Source organism: Quercus suber, unplaced genomic scaffold (genome assembly GCF_002906115.3).
Source record: "Quercus suber isolate HL8 unplaced genomic scaffold, Cork oak 2.0 scaffold_13, whole genome shotgun sequence".
Classification (NCBI taxonomy): Eukaryota; Viridiplantae; Streptophyta; class Magnoliopsida; order Fagales; family Fagaceae; genus Quercus; species Quercus suber.
In genome coordinates this window covers 872815-889516 of record NW_027069478.1, presented here as the reverse complement: position 1 = coordinate 889516, position 16702 = coordinate 872815, and the positions used below count along the sequence as shown (strand labels likewise).

Below are 16702 nucleotides of genomic sequence, written 5' to 3'. Positions count from 1 at the left end.
AATGGTTCCTTTTTTTCCCTCCCAAACCACACCCATAGCTTGACCTGGTTGTCAACCGGCTGTAGTCGGTTACCCGTAACCTATCCTTCCTCCATTTTTCAATCGAAAGTTGAAAACCCTAAACAGTAACAGGTAACTAACGACAAGTCAAAAAAGCAAACGCTCCAATTTCAAAATTCGAACTTGGCGCTTTTCACTTCCCCATTTTCCCATTTCTCAGATCTCTCATATCATATCTCTCTCTCTCTCTAAACAAGAAAGATTAAATGGGTGCCAATCACAGCCGCGAAGATCTGGAACTCTCGGACTCCGATGAATACGACGAAAAAACCGAAAAAGAAGACGAGCAAGAAGAAGAAGAAGAAGAAGAAGATTACCACGATGCCAAAGATAAGTCCTCAGAGCGCCGACCCAAAACCCCATCTTCCGTGGACGAAGTAGAGGCCAGACTCAAAGCTCTCAAGCTCAAATACCCATCTTCAACCCAAACCCCAAATCTCAAAAACCCAGTCAAGCTCTACCTCCACATCGGTGGAAACACCCCAGTAGCCAAATGGGTCCTCTCCGACAAACTCACTTCTTACTCTTTCATCAAGTCCTCTCAGATTGAACAACAAGGCGACGATGAAGATGAAGAAGAAGAAGAAGAGCAAGAAGGTGAAGATTCCTGGTGGGTTTTGAAAGTTGGGTCCAAGATTAGAGTCAGGGTTACTCCAGAGATTCAACTGAAGACTTTTTGTGACCAGCGTCGTGTTGATTTTGTGGCTAATGGTGTTTGGGCAATGAAGTTCTTTACAAACGAGGACTATAAGGTGTTTGTAGCTAAGTTTCAAGACTGTTTATTTGAGAACACGTATGGGTACGAGTCTAATGAGGAGAACAAGGTTAAGGTTTACGGAAAGGACTTCATTGGGTGGGCGAATCCTCAAGCTGCCGATGATTCGATGTGGGAAGATGCAGAGGATACTCTGTTTAAGAGCCCAGAGCCGAAGACTCCGACCCCAGCTTCTAGGGGGGGCCAAGATTTGAGAGAAGAGTTTGAGGAAGCTGCAAATGGAGGTATACAAAGCTTGGCATTGGGTGCATTGGATAATAGTTTTCTAGTTGGCGAATCGGGTATTCAAGTTGTTAAGAATTTCGCTCATGGAATTCAAGGGAAAGGGGTGTGTGTCAATTTTGATTATAAGAAGGGCGGTTCGGGTTTGGTCCATTCTACACCTAAAAAGGCGTTACTGATGAGGGCCGAGACTAATATGCTGCTCATGAGTCCAATGATGGGTAGTGGAAAGCCTCACACAACAGGGCTTCATCAGCTTGATATTGAAACCGGAAAGGTTGTTACTGAGTGGCGGTTTGGGAAGGATGGGACTGATATTACAATGAGGGACATTGCTAATGATAGTAAAGGAGCTCAATTGGATCCCACGGGTTCAACCTTTTTGGGATTGGATGATAATAGGCTTTGCAGGTGGGATATGCGTGATCGGAAAGGAATTGTTCAGGATATTGCTAATGCTAGCACTCCTGTGTTGAATTGGACACAAGGGCACCAGTTCTCTAGAGGGACTAATTTTCAGTGCTTTGCGAGTACCGGTGATGGATCAATTGTTGTTGGGTCTATTGATGGGAAGATTAGATTGTATTCGAGCAGTTCTATGAGACAGGCTAAAACTGCTTTTCCTGGGCTTGGTTCGCCTATTACTCATGTGGATGTTACCTTTGATGGGAAGTGGATTTTGGGCACCACGGATATGTATTTGATCCTTATTTGCACACTCTTTACTGACAAGGATGGAAGGGCTAAGACTGGTTTTGCAGGCCGTATGGGGAATAGGATCTCGGCTCCTAGGTTGTTGAAGCTGAATCCTCTGGATTCACACTTGGCTGGAGTTAATAATAAGTTTCGAAATGCACAGTTTTCATGGGTAAGTATATACTTATTCTATTCCTGCAAGTAAATTTGTAAGAAGTTATGACTTTCTTACGGCCATTTAATTTGGAAATAGGTGGTTTAGAATCTCTAAGACCTAGTTTTTGGTGGGATTTAGTATCACTGCATAGTTTATATTTTGTGTAGTTTACTTTGCTAATGCTCATAAATTCTGTATTGCATCTGATTTAATTGCACGGTTTCATAGTCTACTTGAGCACGGTTTCCTCTGTATAAATGACAACAGATAAGATTTAAATGCATGTATTCCAGCATTGAAAATTCTTGAGAGTTTAGTTGTTAAAAATATTTCATGGAATAGTTGTCGTTATGTTTCTTTTTGTCTTTCTCTTGTTTTTCTGTACAAATTGGGATTGAAAACTAGCTGCTTGCACACGAATTGCATGTTTGAGATGTGAATCCTGGCATAAATGATAACTTGGTAATGTTTGTCCTTTAAGGGTTGGTTAATTCTGTAGGAGACTTATGGCATGTTTGGATGTTTAAAAAAGGAGGGGGAGTAGAGTAGAGGAAGGGAGAGTAATGCAATTACCTTGTTTGGAAGTTTTTTAAAGAATGAGGGGGAGGGATTTGGGGGAGTTTGGAGGGGTTTGGACTCCCTCTAGCCCCCCAATTTTAATTCCCCCAAATTGGAGAGATTTGGAGGGGGAGTAGAGTACATAAACTATTGACCAAGTAAATTACCTAATTTACCCTTATTATATTAACAAAATTACACAAGGGGAAGGACTAATTACTCCTTTCCTCCTTACTAATTTTAAAAACATCCAAATAAGGTGGAGGTAAATCATTCTCCTCTACTCTCCTCCCCACTACTCCCCTTCCCTCTACTTCCCTCTACTCTCCTCCCTCTCTAAACTTCCAAACAAGCCATTAGTATTTAGGAAGGGGGACTGTGGAGGTGGTCTTGTTTAGCATGCTTTTGAGTAGTTTTTACCTGATTAAAACTCTATTCTATTTTTATTATTATTATTTTCTGACTCAGTGTTAAATCTAGAGCTTATCAGGCTCTTCTTTCACTTTAGTCCACAAGGAGGTCTCTATCATGTTAAACGAAAGAATATTTAAGCTTTATGAGAGTTTTATCAGACTCAGAAATAGAAATTCATCCAAAATCATCCTGTTAAACCTGGTGCTTATATATATGCACTTGCATATAGGGTCTTGATTGTACTTGTAGATTTCAGGAGTGATTTTTGTAGATTGAAGGTTTATCCTTGCATGGTCTCATTTATAAACCTTCCCATGACTTTCTATGTTTAGGTAGTTCATTGCTTGCGTTGTCTTTGTACCTTGGCTTTTGGCCTGTTGGCAGGGCACACATACACACACAATGTTATCCAGTTAGAAATTTTCCTTTTTGTTGTGCAAATTTCCTTTATTACATTTTTCCTGGCTAAAACGTAAGCAGATTGTTAGTACTCTTATTACCTTTGTACCTGCTGTTCTATTCACAGCTCAGGGATACTTTGGCTTAATGGTTAGCCAATCAAGTATTTGACTGACCTGGCTAGGATATCTTGCTGCTTGCTTTGATGTGGTCAGCTATTTCAAATTTTTACTGATTTTGGTTGATAAGCCTTCCTTTTGAAAAATTTTGTATAGCTTATGTGCTTTGTGATACTTCTTTGCTTCCCCTTGGAGGGGGTTAACTGCTAGAGAAGTTGATCAATAACTCAAATTCTTACCATTTTTCATTCCTCTTTCCTTCTTTTTTTGGTGTTTCTTTGTAATTATAGTGTATGCAGGCTCATTAGCATACAGAATCTTACCATTCACCTTCCAACAATTGTTAAGTAAATCCTTAGTGTGGCTTTTTTTATTTTGTAAAATGTGGATTGTGTGTCACTGTTTCATCCTTCTTTCTTTTCTTTTCAATAAACCATTTGTTATCTGAAAGTTTGTAGACTGCCCGCCGCTTTACTTCAGCAATTTCTGTCTTATTTTTGTTATTTAATGTTTAATAATAGAACTGCTATTCAAGCTCACCTAAAGTTATTAATCTATTTATTTCATATACACTTCAAATCTATTTAAAAACTCAGCTATTGATTTATTTTCTTGTGCTTTTCCTTAGTTCCTTGGGTATAATTTTACAATTTCATATATGATATTGCCTAGGTCACGGAGAATGGGAAGCAGGAACGCCATTTGGTTGCCACTGTGGGCAAGTTTAGTGTGATATGGAACTTCCAACAGGTGAAGAATGGCTCTCATGAGTGCTACCGCAATCAGGAGGGCCTGAAGAGCTGCTACTGTTACAAGATAGTCCTGAAGGATGACTCCATTGTTGATAGTCGCTTCATGCATGAGAAATTTGCAGTCACTGATTCACCTGAGGCCCCGCTGGTTATTGCAACCCCCTTGAAAGTCAGCTCCTTCAGCATATCCAGCAGGCGATGACATGCTCAGTCATGGCCATTTCTTCACTCATCAGCTTTCTTAGCCTCACCATTTCAAATGCTTTGTTTTAGAACTTTTCTGTTTTTTAGGATATTGTTTCATTTTGTGATGTTTCACGGTGACATCAGTAATGAATGATGTCTAATTGTACTACGGTGTTCTAAACAGAGATTTAGTTTCTCTTTCAAATTGTAAGCCGTTTACTGTCTCCTAGCAACTAGTGTGTGTTAGTTCTTAATGATAAAAATTGCTATCCTTATTGCAGAACTTGAAGCAGACATTGGTTGGCTGAAGTGTTCTCATTTTCGATTTAACTTTTTTTATCTCCTTTTCTTCTTTGTATATGCAACTTTTGGTAGAAGATACCGTAGAGAACTAATTTATAATCTAATTACTTCCCTTCTAATTTGTTGTCACTGCAATTCTAGGTGCAGGCGCTTTGTAGCTTTGAGGAATTTTAGCTTTATCAGGATAAGGCCAAATTTTTTACGTAATATGAAGATCTGTTCTCTGAAATCCAACGGCTTCAACGATTTGGGATAAGTGGGCCCATGTTATCAAGTTGTTTTTATTACACGTTGGTTACATACATGTATGATATATGTGGCTTTTTGTGTACCTTGTGGTGTGTATGACTTCAGTTAGAACTAGGAGTTATTGATAGAGAGTGAACAAAAGAAAATGGTGCTTGTAGTGGGCAGAGGATTCCTTGTTCAGCCGTGCTCTTCATCCTTCATTTGTAAGAATGTTTATAAACCCTTGTCAGGTGTAACAAACACGTTCTGGCCTACCAGACCAGGAACCACTCGATGCTTAACCCAGAGCGTGGTTAGAGCCCAGCTGCGCCCTACATGGCTACCTGGGCTTGACCCTCCACCCTACCTTGATGGAAGGTGAGCTTTTCATATAATTGTACATGTTAATTTTCATTTATGCTGCTTTAAAAAAAGAAAATGTTGCTTTTGAGCAGGGAGCCTGTTTGAATTGTATTTTGTTCTCCAATTTAGTCTGCCTGGAGATTTTGGTTTTGACCCACTTGGGCTTGGTGAGGATCCAGAAAGCTTGAAGTGGTATGTGCAGGCAGAGCTGGTTCATGCTCGCTTTGCCATGCTTGGAGTTGCTGGAATTCTTCTTACTGATGTGAGTATTTCCAAAGTTTCCGTGGCCATTAACCATTTGTGAATCTCAATGTGTTTTGGCTACATAAATGCAAAAGGGTCATGATTTGTAGCTTAATTAAATATTCTACTCTCTAACTTTAAATATGGCGAAGTCTTGAAAATGGAATTTGCAATTGCATCCAGTACTAGCTCGTTCCATGTTATCATTTGAATATGGGGTTTCCAAATGAATTCTTGGATTTCAATAGCATCTATATAATGAGAACCCCACACATCTTATCCAGAAAGCATCTCCCTGTAAATTTACTTTTTTGTCATTTTATCATATTCTTATACTTTGTTACAGTTACTCCGCGTGACAGGAATCAGCAATATACCGGTTTGGTATGAAGCAGGTGCAGTAAAATTCAAGTTTGCCAACACAGAAACCCTATTCATTGTCCAACTAATATTGATGGGGTAGATTCTCTGCCCTTTATCAACCACTAAATTGATGGTTTACTGCACTTTTTTTTTTTTGCGTCCCTCTGGTAAAAAGTAAAAACCTTGCTTAGTGATAAAAGATAATCAAAGAGAATTATAGCATTAGACAAAAACTTAGGAAGAGTTTCTTAGGTGTTGCTTTCGTACATTAGGTTACTCAATTAAATTATATCATGTGACTGCATTGACCAATGAGTCGCATTGTTGAATTTAATTGTCGTTGGGGAAAAATAACATTTTTTATGTTGTATTGGTCAATGTAATTACATGATTGAATTTATCAATAAAATCTAAGATACAACACTTAAGAAACTGTACCTAAATTTTACCAATATGGTATTATTTTCAGAACCCATGTCATTGTTGCAAATATTACATTCATTTTAAACATATAATCTTCTTAAAGCCACATGGTTGTTTTTATTTTTTTCATCGGCTTTATTTGCACAGGTTTGTTGAAACTAAGAGGTACATGGATTTTGTTAGTCCCGGATCTCAAGCTGAGGGACCTTTCTTTGGGATAGAAGCCGCATTTGAAGGTTTAGAACCAGGGTAATTTTCTCATAAGAAGGTCGCGTATTTATGTCAATCACTTCCAAAGTTAAATGTTTTGATACTTTAACAAACAGATATCCTGGTGGCCCTTTGCTAAATCCTCTTGGCCTGGCTAAAGATATAACAAAGTCTCGTGACTGGAAACTAAAAGAGATCAAGAATGGTTTGTTTTGCTCATTCTTTCTTATATATTGCCCCTTTTTTGTTTTTTACTTTTTTTTAATTGGGGGTTTCAATCACTTCTAAGTTTCATTGGTTACTGTCTTTATTGCAGGACGACTTGCAATGGTAGCCATGCTCGGCATCTTTGTGCAAGCTTCTGTGACTCATGTGGGACCAATTGATAACCTTGTGGAGCACCTCTCAAATCCATGGCACAAAACCATTGTTCAGACCCTTGCTAACTCTGGCTCTTAAATGTGAATCAAACTTGGTCTCCCTAGTCCCTACAATAAAAATGTAAATTTTGTTACAAGTTACAATAATAACCTTTCATTTGTTCAGTTTTAGGTAAGTAAAGGTTCTTGGTCAAGAGTTGGGTAATTCTTTGTCATGGAATAAGAAATCAAGATTGAAATCATCTAGTCTGATGATAAAAAAAAAAAACAATTATCATATAGGATTTAAATCTTATGGTAACTATTAAAAAGAACTTACAAGAAAACTTACAAAAGAAAGGAAAAAAAAAAGGGGTTATGCTTGGTTATAAGTATGGTATCGGCATCAAAATTTACGAGCTCTTGTAAATATAGTTGTTCTCTTTCTTGCAGCTTTTATTGTAGATAAATGCTTCATATGAGCAATTTGCACTTTCCTATTCACTAAAGAAAACATTGAGGTCCTGTCAAAAAAAAAATTTGGGGGAAAAAAAAATGAGGTCCTGTCAAAAAAAAAAAATTGGGGGAAAAAAAAAAAAAAAAAAAAAAAGAGGCAAATTAAGTCACCTTTTAAGAGAAAAGGTAAGAATATTAAAACAAAAACAAAAAATCCGGCTTGCCGGATTCGAACCAGCGACCTAAGGATGACAGCTAGACAACTACAGTCCTCCGCTCTACCAACTGAGCTAAAGCCGGTCTTGCTATAGCATTACAAAAATAATTACTTAATCTATATTTAACGCATGATTCAGATACCCTACACATATTAAGGATTCTTTATTATTATTGAAAAACTTAAAAGGGAAAAAAGTGGAGATTAAAGTAGATGCATGTATCTCATTATTTATATACCTTAAAAATGAAAAGGGAGGAGAGAAGAAATAGGGTTGTAATAAATTGTTATCTATAAATAGTTTGGAAAAAAGCGTGTAGATGTTGAATGGGCATAAGAAAAAAAAAGATAACATATAAGAAAATAGACAAATTACAATATTTATATTAATCTCTACACTTTAAAAATAAATTAAACAAATATTAAATAAACTAAAATATATTCCTCACCAAATTCCTCCAAATTCATTACATTTGCTACTCTCCTTTAGAAAAAAGAAAAGGAAAACAAATCCAACAAATTGAGGACTAAAATCGCAACCCTTTCCCATTTTTCCTTTGAGACGGTGTCTATTACCAAATCACGAGTCTCTCAATCTCCCTCTGAGGACAGAAGAACAATAATATGAAAAAAAAAAAGAAAAAAAAGAAAAAGAAAGAGTTCTTATAGTACTGCTAGTTCTTTATGCTCCGTTTTGCATGTTGAAGAAGAAAAAAAAAAGATAATGGAGCTATTAAACCTCTAATGACTAACATTTGAAAATTGAAAAATGCCAATAGTTTCTAGTCCGAATTTCACCAGACATCTAACAACAGGAAAACTTCAAATTTAATACAACCGAGATATCTTTTCAACCCACATATAAATGCCATTTGAGTGACAAACTCAAATTTTCAATTCTCAAGGGAGGAAATGTAGCTCAAAAACTCAAATTCTTTGATTAGCTCAATCTCAATTCTCACAAACTTTTACAAGAGTTGATAATGGATGTTACAAGCCTATAAATTACAGAACCACCTTATTATGTGTCTTCCCCCAACCAAGCACCAACAACAAACTTATTACATCCTCCAAATCCACCATCCACACAATCCTTTCGTTGAGCAAAATATAATCCAATCGACTTTTACACATAATAATACCAACATGTACATTCGAGTAATGTTGAACCACCCAAAATAAAGAGGTAAAGCTATAACAGCAAATACAATATATACCGGTTTCAGTGACAATTTACGTTGACTTTATTGAATTTGACCTTTTTCTAGCCAAAAACATAAGAACCCGTGGGAAGAAGGCTTTCTTCTTTTTCTTTCCAAGCCTTGAATCTGTGGATGACTCAGTATCAATGTCAATCCCTTGCATCGGTGGGTTAGACACATAATGAGTAGGAATGGCAGCATCAGGTGCCCGGTCATAGTTCATTGTTTCATTTCTCCCCTCGAAACTTAGCCTCGGGCTTTTAGTGGGATTTACTACTAGTGGACCCGATGCATTTGCCTTCCGTCGTTGTTGTTCATGTTCAGCCCTCCATTTTCTTAACTCATGTTCTACACCCAACTTCCCTTCCTTGGCCTTCTCAGCCTTCTCCAATGCAAATTTTAGCTCTTCCTTTCTATCAGCCATCTCCTTATTCACTTCTTCCAACTTTGCTAAGCTTCTTAACTCAGACTCCTTGGCTACCTCAATTTGGGAAATTGCAGTTGCCACCCTAATGTTGGCCTGCTCCTCTGCCTCATGGGCGAGTTTACTGAGCTCATAGTACTCCTCTAGAGAAAGTGTTACTCCGGTAGGTGAATCCACATCGTCAACGCTTCTAGTTGATTCGCTCTCTTGCAATGCTTTTATTGCTGCTAGTGCCAACTTCTCTGAAGCCCTGGCAGCTTCTATCTCCTTTTGAGCTGCAAGTAATCTACTCTCCATGGTACTTGCTCCAGCCTTTGCTTGCTCAGCTTCTTCCTTTGCCTTGCGCAGCTCTTCACGAGCCACTTGAGCAAGTGTCTTTGCCTGATCAGCCTCTTGTGCTGCTTGCTGTAATCGCTTGGGCAGCTCCACCATCTTTTCTCTAGCTTCTCTCTCTTTCATCTGAACTAGAGCTATTTCTGACCTTATCCTGTCTATCTCAGCTTCGAGAGATGCAACTGCTACTGATGCCATTCCTTCTCTTTGCCTTAAGGTGGCAAGAGCCAATTTCTCTGTTTCAAGCTCCGACTTTAAGGATGTGGCTGCCACCTTCAAGTAATTTACTTCAGCAACTGCCTTCTCTATGTTAAGCTTCACTTCTTCAAGTTCTTTCTTTGCAGAAGCAACTGCTGCTTGTATATCACCATGAGTTTTCTTTGCTGGATCCTCTAGCTCACCATTTGAGAGTCCTTCACCAGTTTCCTCCTTCAATTTTGATTCCATATAAGCTGCCAATTCAGCTTTCAAATCAAGTAGCAAGGCCGAGGCAGTGTCAAGTTTTGATTTGAGATCCTTTGCTGATAGAATTTGCTGGTTAAGTCTCTGAAGCTCCTCTTCTGCCTGCTTCAATTCCTTCTCCCAATAAAGAGAATCTTGTTCTCTGGCCATTGCGGCTCCTATTCTTTGTTCTTCTGCTTCTAGATGGGCAGCATGTGCAGACTCTAATGATTCCTTTGTGGCAATCAGCTCAATAGTCAGTCCTTCCACTGTCCTCTCAACTTCCTTTGATGCTGCAATAGCCTCTTCAGCTTTCTTCGCAGCCACATCTTTCTCAGTCACCAAAGAAGCATATTCCTTACACAGTGCTTCTAATTCCTCTTTAACATATTTTAGTTCCGAAACTGCAGCTGTATACCTGCCTTTAGCCACCTCAAGCTGTGCCTTGGCTGCAACACTAGCCTCATCAGCAATTCCTTGCTCCATCTCTTCCACCCTGAGCTTTGCAAGTTCTGAATCTTGTTTTGCCTGATGCTCTTCTGTTTGTGCCCTTTCGAGGTTCAGCTTTAGTTCTTCTATGAGTCTCTTAGTGCTGTCCAGCTCCTTTAGCACTTGTATTTTTTCCCCTTCAGCTATCTCTGACTGTCTCCTATACTCAGGAATCTCCTCCTGTACTCTCTCAAGTTCTTCTTCTACAAGCTTGCGTCTCTGCACAGCCAGAGAAGAATAATAGTTATTTTCAGTAGGACCATGTCACAATCTTAAAATGTGAGTCACAATCCACAATTGAATACAATGTTCAGAAGCAAGTCAGGGAACAAATAAAATTATTAACATGTTATGCATCCCAGAAAAGGTTCAAACAGTCACCAAAGAAAGCAAAAGCTTGCAGCAAGCAATAATCAGAAATTGAAACCATTACCCTAGAATTGAAAATCTATCCTCTTCTTTCCATTGGTTATTTCTAATTATACTGAAACACCTGACATAACATAGAGAAAGTAAACCTGCAAAAATAATCATTCAGTAAAGTGAAAAAAACAACGTGCAATTTGTTCTCTTGTTAGATCAATTAGCCATTATTTTAGAAATATACATTTTGTCTCATACATGTACCACTATAATCATCATCACAACAACACTAACCCTATGACTACATATAATTTTTAGCCATCCATCTGCCAAACTAATTGCACAAGTACTGCTACCATGGCTAAAGACATTACCACAAACCAGTAACACCACAACCAAATACACCACCTTAGTTGTTAGGTCAAAATCATACAACTCCATGTCCCAAAACAATTGTGCTTTGCCCCCCTATCTGTCTCTCTACATTGTAGAAGCTGTATAACAATGCTACTCTCCCACATAGCAGCCCTTGGCACAAGATTGACTCGAGAACAGACTTATCAAAACAAAGAGAAAAAGATTGACTCAAGAACAAACTTAATCAGAAGATCCTAAAGCTAAAGGCACCTAACAAGTCACTAAATTGAAAAGCATGGAGTAGTCAGTTGATCCCTCCCATTTGTCATAATCCTATTAATGTGAAATATTAACTTTCTTTAAATTTAGCTATTTTTATCGGTTTGTCAATAATGTATTTTTTTCTATAATTAAAAAGTTAGGGGAGGGGAGGTTTGAACCTTGGACATCTCCTCTAGAAACGCTAAAAAGTGCTAGTTGAGCTACCAGGCTCTTGGCAATTTTTCAATAATGTCTAAATATCATACATGCAGCAGCAGCAACAAAAAAGCTTTAGTTCCAAAACTTTGGGGTTAACTATAGATTAATTAAGGTCAACCAAATGTATTCTTAAAATCATACCTGTCTGGCAAGAAAATCAATAACTGGGATTTTCTGTGATGGCAATTACAACAGGGAATTGGATTAGAAAAATCTGTTACAATCACTTTTGTCTTCAGGCCAAAGCATAAATTTGAAATAAAGTCTATATAGATGTAAAGTATCTATGTGTTCCTTTATGTTTATCATCACAAACTAAAGTTCTTCTGATTATAAGATTGCACTACTTACCTATAAAAAAAAAAAATGTATAGCGTCCTCATAAATTTTTGAATCAGGTCTCTCCAGCTATATTGATTTCCCCATTACTACTACCATCTTCTCTTAATAGCCATGCCACCACTACCACCAACCATTACCATTACCAGGGTTATTGCCTCTAGCCAAAACCACAACAGTAAATCACATATTTTCCAACTTTTTTGAAACATATCATATACAGCATAGTAATCTCCAAAACGCTTTATAATCTCCCCCAAAAACCATAACAAAAAATAAATCTCCAAAACACTTTAGGCATTATCTTTGCAACTAAAACAAAACAAAACAAAAGGGATGCAAGTTACACTGTGTAACTCTGACTAATATTACACCACCTAATAATTTGTTATTGAATTTATATTTTGAAAATTTCACTATTAGATTGTATGTTCTATATGTTTTTAACATGCATGCCAATTTTTATGCTAAACAGATGTTATATACCATTTGATCAATAAATTCATCTTTTATGCATTATTTTAAATTACAAAAAATTGAATTTAAACAATTGATTGATAACATGACTAATGATCTTTGATCATTTTGAAATTTTGCAAGCATGGAGAACATACAAAAATAATGCAATCCAACGGTAGATTTGTCAAACTTTGCATTCAATTAAAAAATATTGAGTGGTACATAATTTAAAGTTACACTAGGTTTAACTTGAACCCAACCCATACATACATACATACATACATATATATATATATATAATATAAAGTCGAGAACATTAATTGATAATTATCACAATAACACAGTATATCTACCTCCACAGTTTGGATTCTATGGGCCTTCCAATCAACAATTCCTCCAAATTTGGAAACAGCTTCTTTGACAGATTCAAAAGGTGCTGTAGTATCAATAAGTCCTCTGTTTACATCAACCTGCTCAGCATGTTTAGAAGGATCAATTGTTACTGGTTTTTTAACGGCAATATTGGCAAACTTTGCATGATGTAGAGAAAGCTTTCAGATAGCACTACATGATCCACAAAATTTTCCACCTTACCTCAGGGTATGAATTCTCTTCAGACAGCACTATGTGGTCCTCATTTTGGGATTCATTTACCGCCAGGGATGAATGCTCATCAGATGACACTACAAGGTCTTCATTTTTTGATGCTTTTACCTCAGGAGAGGAAGCAGGTGGTGTAACTTCATCCACATGAACATGAGCACTGTCAATAGAGGAACCATCTTGAGTTTTCTGTTCATCATTGGAATTTATTATCTCTCCAGTTTTAGAATTTTCCAGTGTTATATCTGGTTGGTCTGTCTCTATTTTATCAACCTCATCTGTTGAGGTTGAAGCTGAAGTGTATGTTGGGAGAAGCTGATCTTGTCCCAGAGATGGACCATCAGATGCATCCCGTACAGTTTCTGAAGACTGATCGTTGGGTTCCACTTTTCCATTAGTAGTAACTGGGTTTGTCATGGGAGAGGGCAAGGAAGTTTCAGGAGGAGGCATCTCATGAGCAATTTTCACATCCTGAGAAGGCTTCTCTTCAGTAATTTTAGTATCCTCCATACTAAGAAAGTTTTAAGAAGTGCCACAAGGGTATCTAAAATTCAATTAAACAGAAGCTAAATTAGCAAAAATGAGCATAAAAAAAAATGACAAGAAATTTATTGCCTGGTTTGTGCAATTCTTGAAAATATTGAAAATTTATAACCATTGCTCGGCTAGAATAATTACAAGCTGGAACTCCTTAAGAAGCAAGTTGCCGAATTCAAATATAAGATAGATTGGATCAATCATAAATTCACCTTGTTTTCTGCACATACTATTCATCATCATTTACCATTGAATCTCATTTTTTTCCATTTAACTCCATTGTTAGGCTGATCAAGGTGGGGAAACTGGGAATAGGATATACGTTTCAGCCAAAGGCACAGATAGTTGACATGTTTTGAGCAAGGAAGTTAAGCCTTGCAGGAAGAACATGGACAATTAAAAGTGTGTGGTGAAGAGAGGTAAAAAAGAAACAGAAGCAGGGTTAAGGATCAGGAAACATTTACTTGTGGCCCTGCTAGAAATGATTCCAGAAAGGATTCCAACTTGTAACCACAGCATAAAGATTCTAAGAAGAGTTGAGCGAGATAATTAGCAAACAAATGCAGAAAGAGGGTCATGGTGCAATTGATAAAAATGATTTTGAGATTTTTGATGGCCATATCTACATCAAAACATATTAAATAGGATTTGAAACCATAATTACTAGATAGGATTGATGACATCTTCAGTCTCACCACATAAAAGATAAAAGAAATTCATAGCATTTGACAGTATGCAATCAAGAAATTATTGTAATTAACCTTTATGACTATCTTAGGTAAACAACCTTCTAGTTTCGTACTCCTTGAAGATTCAACAAACCAAGACGGACAACAGATCTTTACTACACTGTTCTTTAATACATGGCCTAGGTTTAATTACAGTGCGTGCCACTGCCACCTAGCAGCATCCTGGATTTGTTATTGACAAAGAAAAATTAGATTTTCTCTCATAGTCCCTTTAACATTATTCCAAAACTTCCAAGCAGAAGAGGATGTCCAAGTAACCGATTCATCAACTTAGAGTACCCTTCAACTAAATCTTCTTTAATTTCATCACAAAGGGTCCATCTAACAAAGCATTCATTCAGCTACCATGAGGATGTGTTCATTCATGATCATCAAATTCAGCTGCTTACTTGTCCTTTTCACCAATTGAATGAATATTTTATAAAAAGGGGAAGAGAATATTGAGTCACTAACAAACACAACACTGAACAGGATGCTTAACCGGAGAAACTAGCACGCCAATCCAACCAGAGGAAAGTAATGTTTTAATCACACACAACTTTTGAAATGCATTATCCAATTACAGGACTCATATATCCAGGTACTCTTATCACATCCCATTTCAATTCAACTAGCACCCAAAAAGGCCGAAAAAGATATCTGTTGTACACCAAAAGCCGTTAGATTTTCATTTTTGCAACAATAAATTAGCTGCTATAATCATTTTATAGTAATATGAAGCCGAAGGGTCCTTTATAAAGTTTTGAAACTGCACCAACTTTCTAAATTCTCCATGCTATCTAAATTGCAAGGTCTACCAACCACGCCAGCATAAAATTAACCCAACACAAACTATTGCAAGGCCTGTGTACATTTTATAGACAACACCTCGCTTTCAAAAACCATACCAATTAACTATACCTCACAAAGAAACCATGTTCACCTGAGCTTCAAACTTAACCCTTTAATTTCCACCCCAAATAAGAGTTTAAAGGGCAAGCACAAGATAAGAACTTTTTACACTGATTAACCTCAAGCATAAACAATATTAACAAGCAAAGATAAAATAAAATTCTTATTTGTAACAAACTGGTTTAATATTTTTCTCTTCCAATTATATACATATAAAGAGTAACATTTCAACTCTAAGATTCTCCGTAAACATTCATAGAAGACCAAAAAATCTCAAAATCTCTTATAGTAGCTGCAAAAGCTCAATCCATCCAAGCTGTTCTGTCATTAAGCTTCAAAATTTTCAAGAACTTTAGGAAATCAAAAAACCAAGAAAACAAATAACAATTATGACTGACTACCAATCAAAGCTTCACAACAATTCTCCAACTACACGAATTACAAAACTTCCAGGATTTCAAATTCCCAGAATTCCCTTTCCACAACTCTTGAACAACCAAAGTGCAAAATCTAATATTTACAGAGCTAATTTGAAACAATAATTACATGTAAAAAATGGAAAAAAAAAAAACAGAGAAAGAAGAAAGAGAAACGTACCGTGATAGAGTAGAAGCGAAATAATGAAAAGTCAAATGGAATTGGATATTAAATATGGCTGAAATTAACAAAAATAAAAACAATAATTAGTAGAAAATAATAATAATAATAATTATGAGAATATGGTTAAGGTGGAAAAATTGAGTGCTAAAATTAGAAAGAGAAAATTACGTGGAGCCTACCTCTTCACACACAGAGTACTAGATCCATTCTGTACGCTCAATCTTTCTCTCATTCAAAATGAAAACATTTTTTTTTTTTTTTTTGTGCTTTTGTTTTGTTTTTGTTTTTGATTTGAGAAACGAAAAGAATCAATTATTATAGTTATAATTATGTTGTTGTCGCTTTTTTGTTTTCGCGAAGAAAAAACAGTCTTGTGGTTTTTAATGAAAGTGTTCGTTCTTTGAAAAGGAATCTTACGACACAAAGTTTGTTTTTTGACTATAATATGAATACCGGAGCGTCGACTACAGCTCAGCTCAGCTCAATTCAGTTGATTTTTTTTTTTTAATAATTATTTTATTATAGTTTAGCTTTATAAATTAAAAAATAAATAAAAGAAAAAAAATGTTGGTATGATAATCAACTATAAGAGGTTTAATAAACAAGTAGAATTTCTAACAAAGAAAAAATAAATGTGTTCGTTTTTCAAACCGAATGATCAATTTTTTTGGTAAGTTTGACTGTAAGCTATGAATTTGGCATTCATAAAAAAGAAGTTATAATTATAGTAAAATTGAACCGAACTTAAATTAGTTAGTGGATAAATATCAAAGGTAAATCGCAAATTACACTATTAAAGTTTAGAGTGTTTGAATTTAGCACCTTAAAATTTCAGAATTTAAATTTTACCCACTAAATTTTAGTGGTATTTAGATTTTACTCTTTAAAATTTTGGAAAGTGTTTAGATTTTACATTCTAAAACTTTCAGAAA

General features: G+C 36.4%; 3 protein-coding genes and 1 non-coding gene across 4 annotated transcripts; 2 read left to right on the top strand and 2 right to left on the bottom strand.

Annotated features, from left to right (window-relative positions):
• Window positions 1-106: 106 nt before the first annotated feature.
• LOC112024134 (protein CYPRO4) lies at window positions 107-4621 on the top strand. The gene is made up of 2 exons (XM_024056774.2): window positions 107-1925; window positions 4073-4621. The coding sequence occupies exons 1-2, from the start codon at window positions 267-269 to the stop codon at window positions 4352-4354; spliced, it is 1941 nt and encodes a 646-aa protein (XP_023912542.2). The 5' UTR covers window positions 107-266; the 3' UTR covers window positions 4355-4621.
• Window positions 4622-4895: 274 nt separating this feature from the next.
• On the top strand, window positions 4896-7016 carry LOC112024133 (photosystem I chlorophyll a/b-binding protein 5, chloroplastic). The gene is made up of 6 exons (XM_024056773.2): window positions 4896-5247; window positions 5362-5494; window positions 5822-5934; window positions 6409-6510; window positions 6588-6676; window positions 6788-7016. Exons 1-6 carry the CDS (start codon window positions 5036-5038, stop codon window positions 6928-6930), a joined length of 792 nt encoding a protein of 263 aa, XP_023912541.2. The 5' UTR covers window positions 4896-5035; the 3' UTR covers window positions 6931-7016.
• A 484-nt stretch (window positions 7017-7500) lies between these two features.
• TRNAY-GUA (transfer RNA tyrosine (anticodon GUA)) lies at window positions 7501-7586 on the bottom strand. The gene is given in 2 exon segments: window positions 7501-7536; window positions 7550-7586. It is a non-coding gene; the product is annotated as a tRNA-Tyr (tRNA).
• Window positions 7587-8418: 832 nt separating this feature from the next.
• On the bottom strand, window positions 8419-16188 carry LOC112024122 (protein WEAK CHLOROPLAST MOVEMENT UNDER BLUE LIGHT 1). The gene is made up of 5 exons (XM_024056762.2): window positions 15950-16188; window positions 15768-15825; window positions 12985-13537; window positions 12744-12860; window positions 8419-10611 (listed from the first exon to the last, which is right to left on the bottom strand). Exons 3-5 carry the CDS (start codon window positions 13501-13503, stop codon window positions 8737-8739), a joined length of 2511 nt encoding a protein of 836 aa, XP_023912530.1. The 5' UTR covers window positions 13504-13537; window positions 15768-15825; window positions 15950-16188; the 3' UTR covers window positions 8419-8736.
• Window positions 16189-16702: the final 514 nt, after the last annotated feature.

Bases quoted from the DNA above. Each gene is read 5' to 3' on its own strand.
- LOC112024133 (XM_024056773.2), top strand. From the start codon at position 5,036: ATGGTGCTTGTAGTGGGCAGAGGATTCCTTGTTCAGCCGTGCTCTTCA. The intron at 5,935-6,408 runs GTAGATTCTCTG...TTATTTGCACAG, and splicing joins GTCCAACTAATATTGATGGG to GTTTGTTGAAACTAAGAGGT. The intron at 6,677-6,787 runs GTTTGTTTTGCT...TCTTTATTGCAG, and splicing joins ACTAAAAGAGATCAAGAATG to GACGACTTGCAATGGTAGCC.
- LOC112024134 (XM_024056774.2), top strand. From the start codon at position 267: ATGGGTGCCAATCACAGCCGCGAAGATCTGGAACTCTCGGACTCCGAT. The intron at 1,926-4,072 runs GTAAGTATATAC...GATATTGCCTAG, and splicing joins GAAATGCACAGTTTTCATGG to GTCACGGAGAATGGGAAGCA.
- LOC112024122 (XM_024056762.2), bottom strand. From the start codon at position 13,503: ATGGAGGATACTAAAATTACTGAAGAGAAGCCTTCTCAGGATGTGAAA. The intron at 12,861-12,984 runs GTAAGGTGGAAA...CATGCTGAGCAG, and splicing joins AAGAGAATTCATACCCTGAG to GTTGATGTAAACAGAGGACT. The intron at 10,612-12,743 runs GTAGATATACTG...CTGGCTGTGCAG, and splicing joins ATAGAATCCAAACTGTGGAG to AGACGCAAGCTTGTAGAAGA.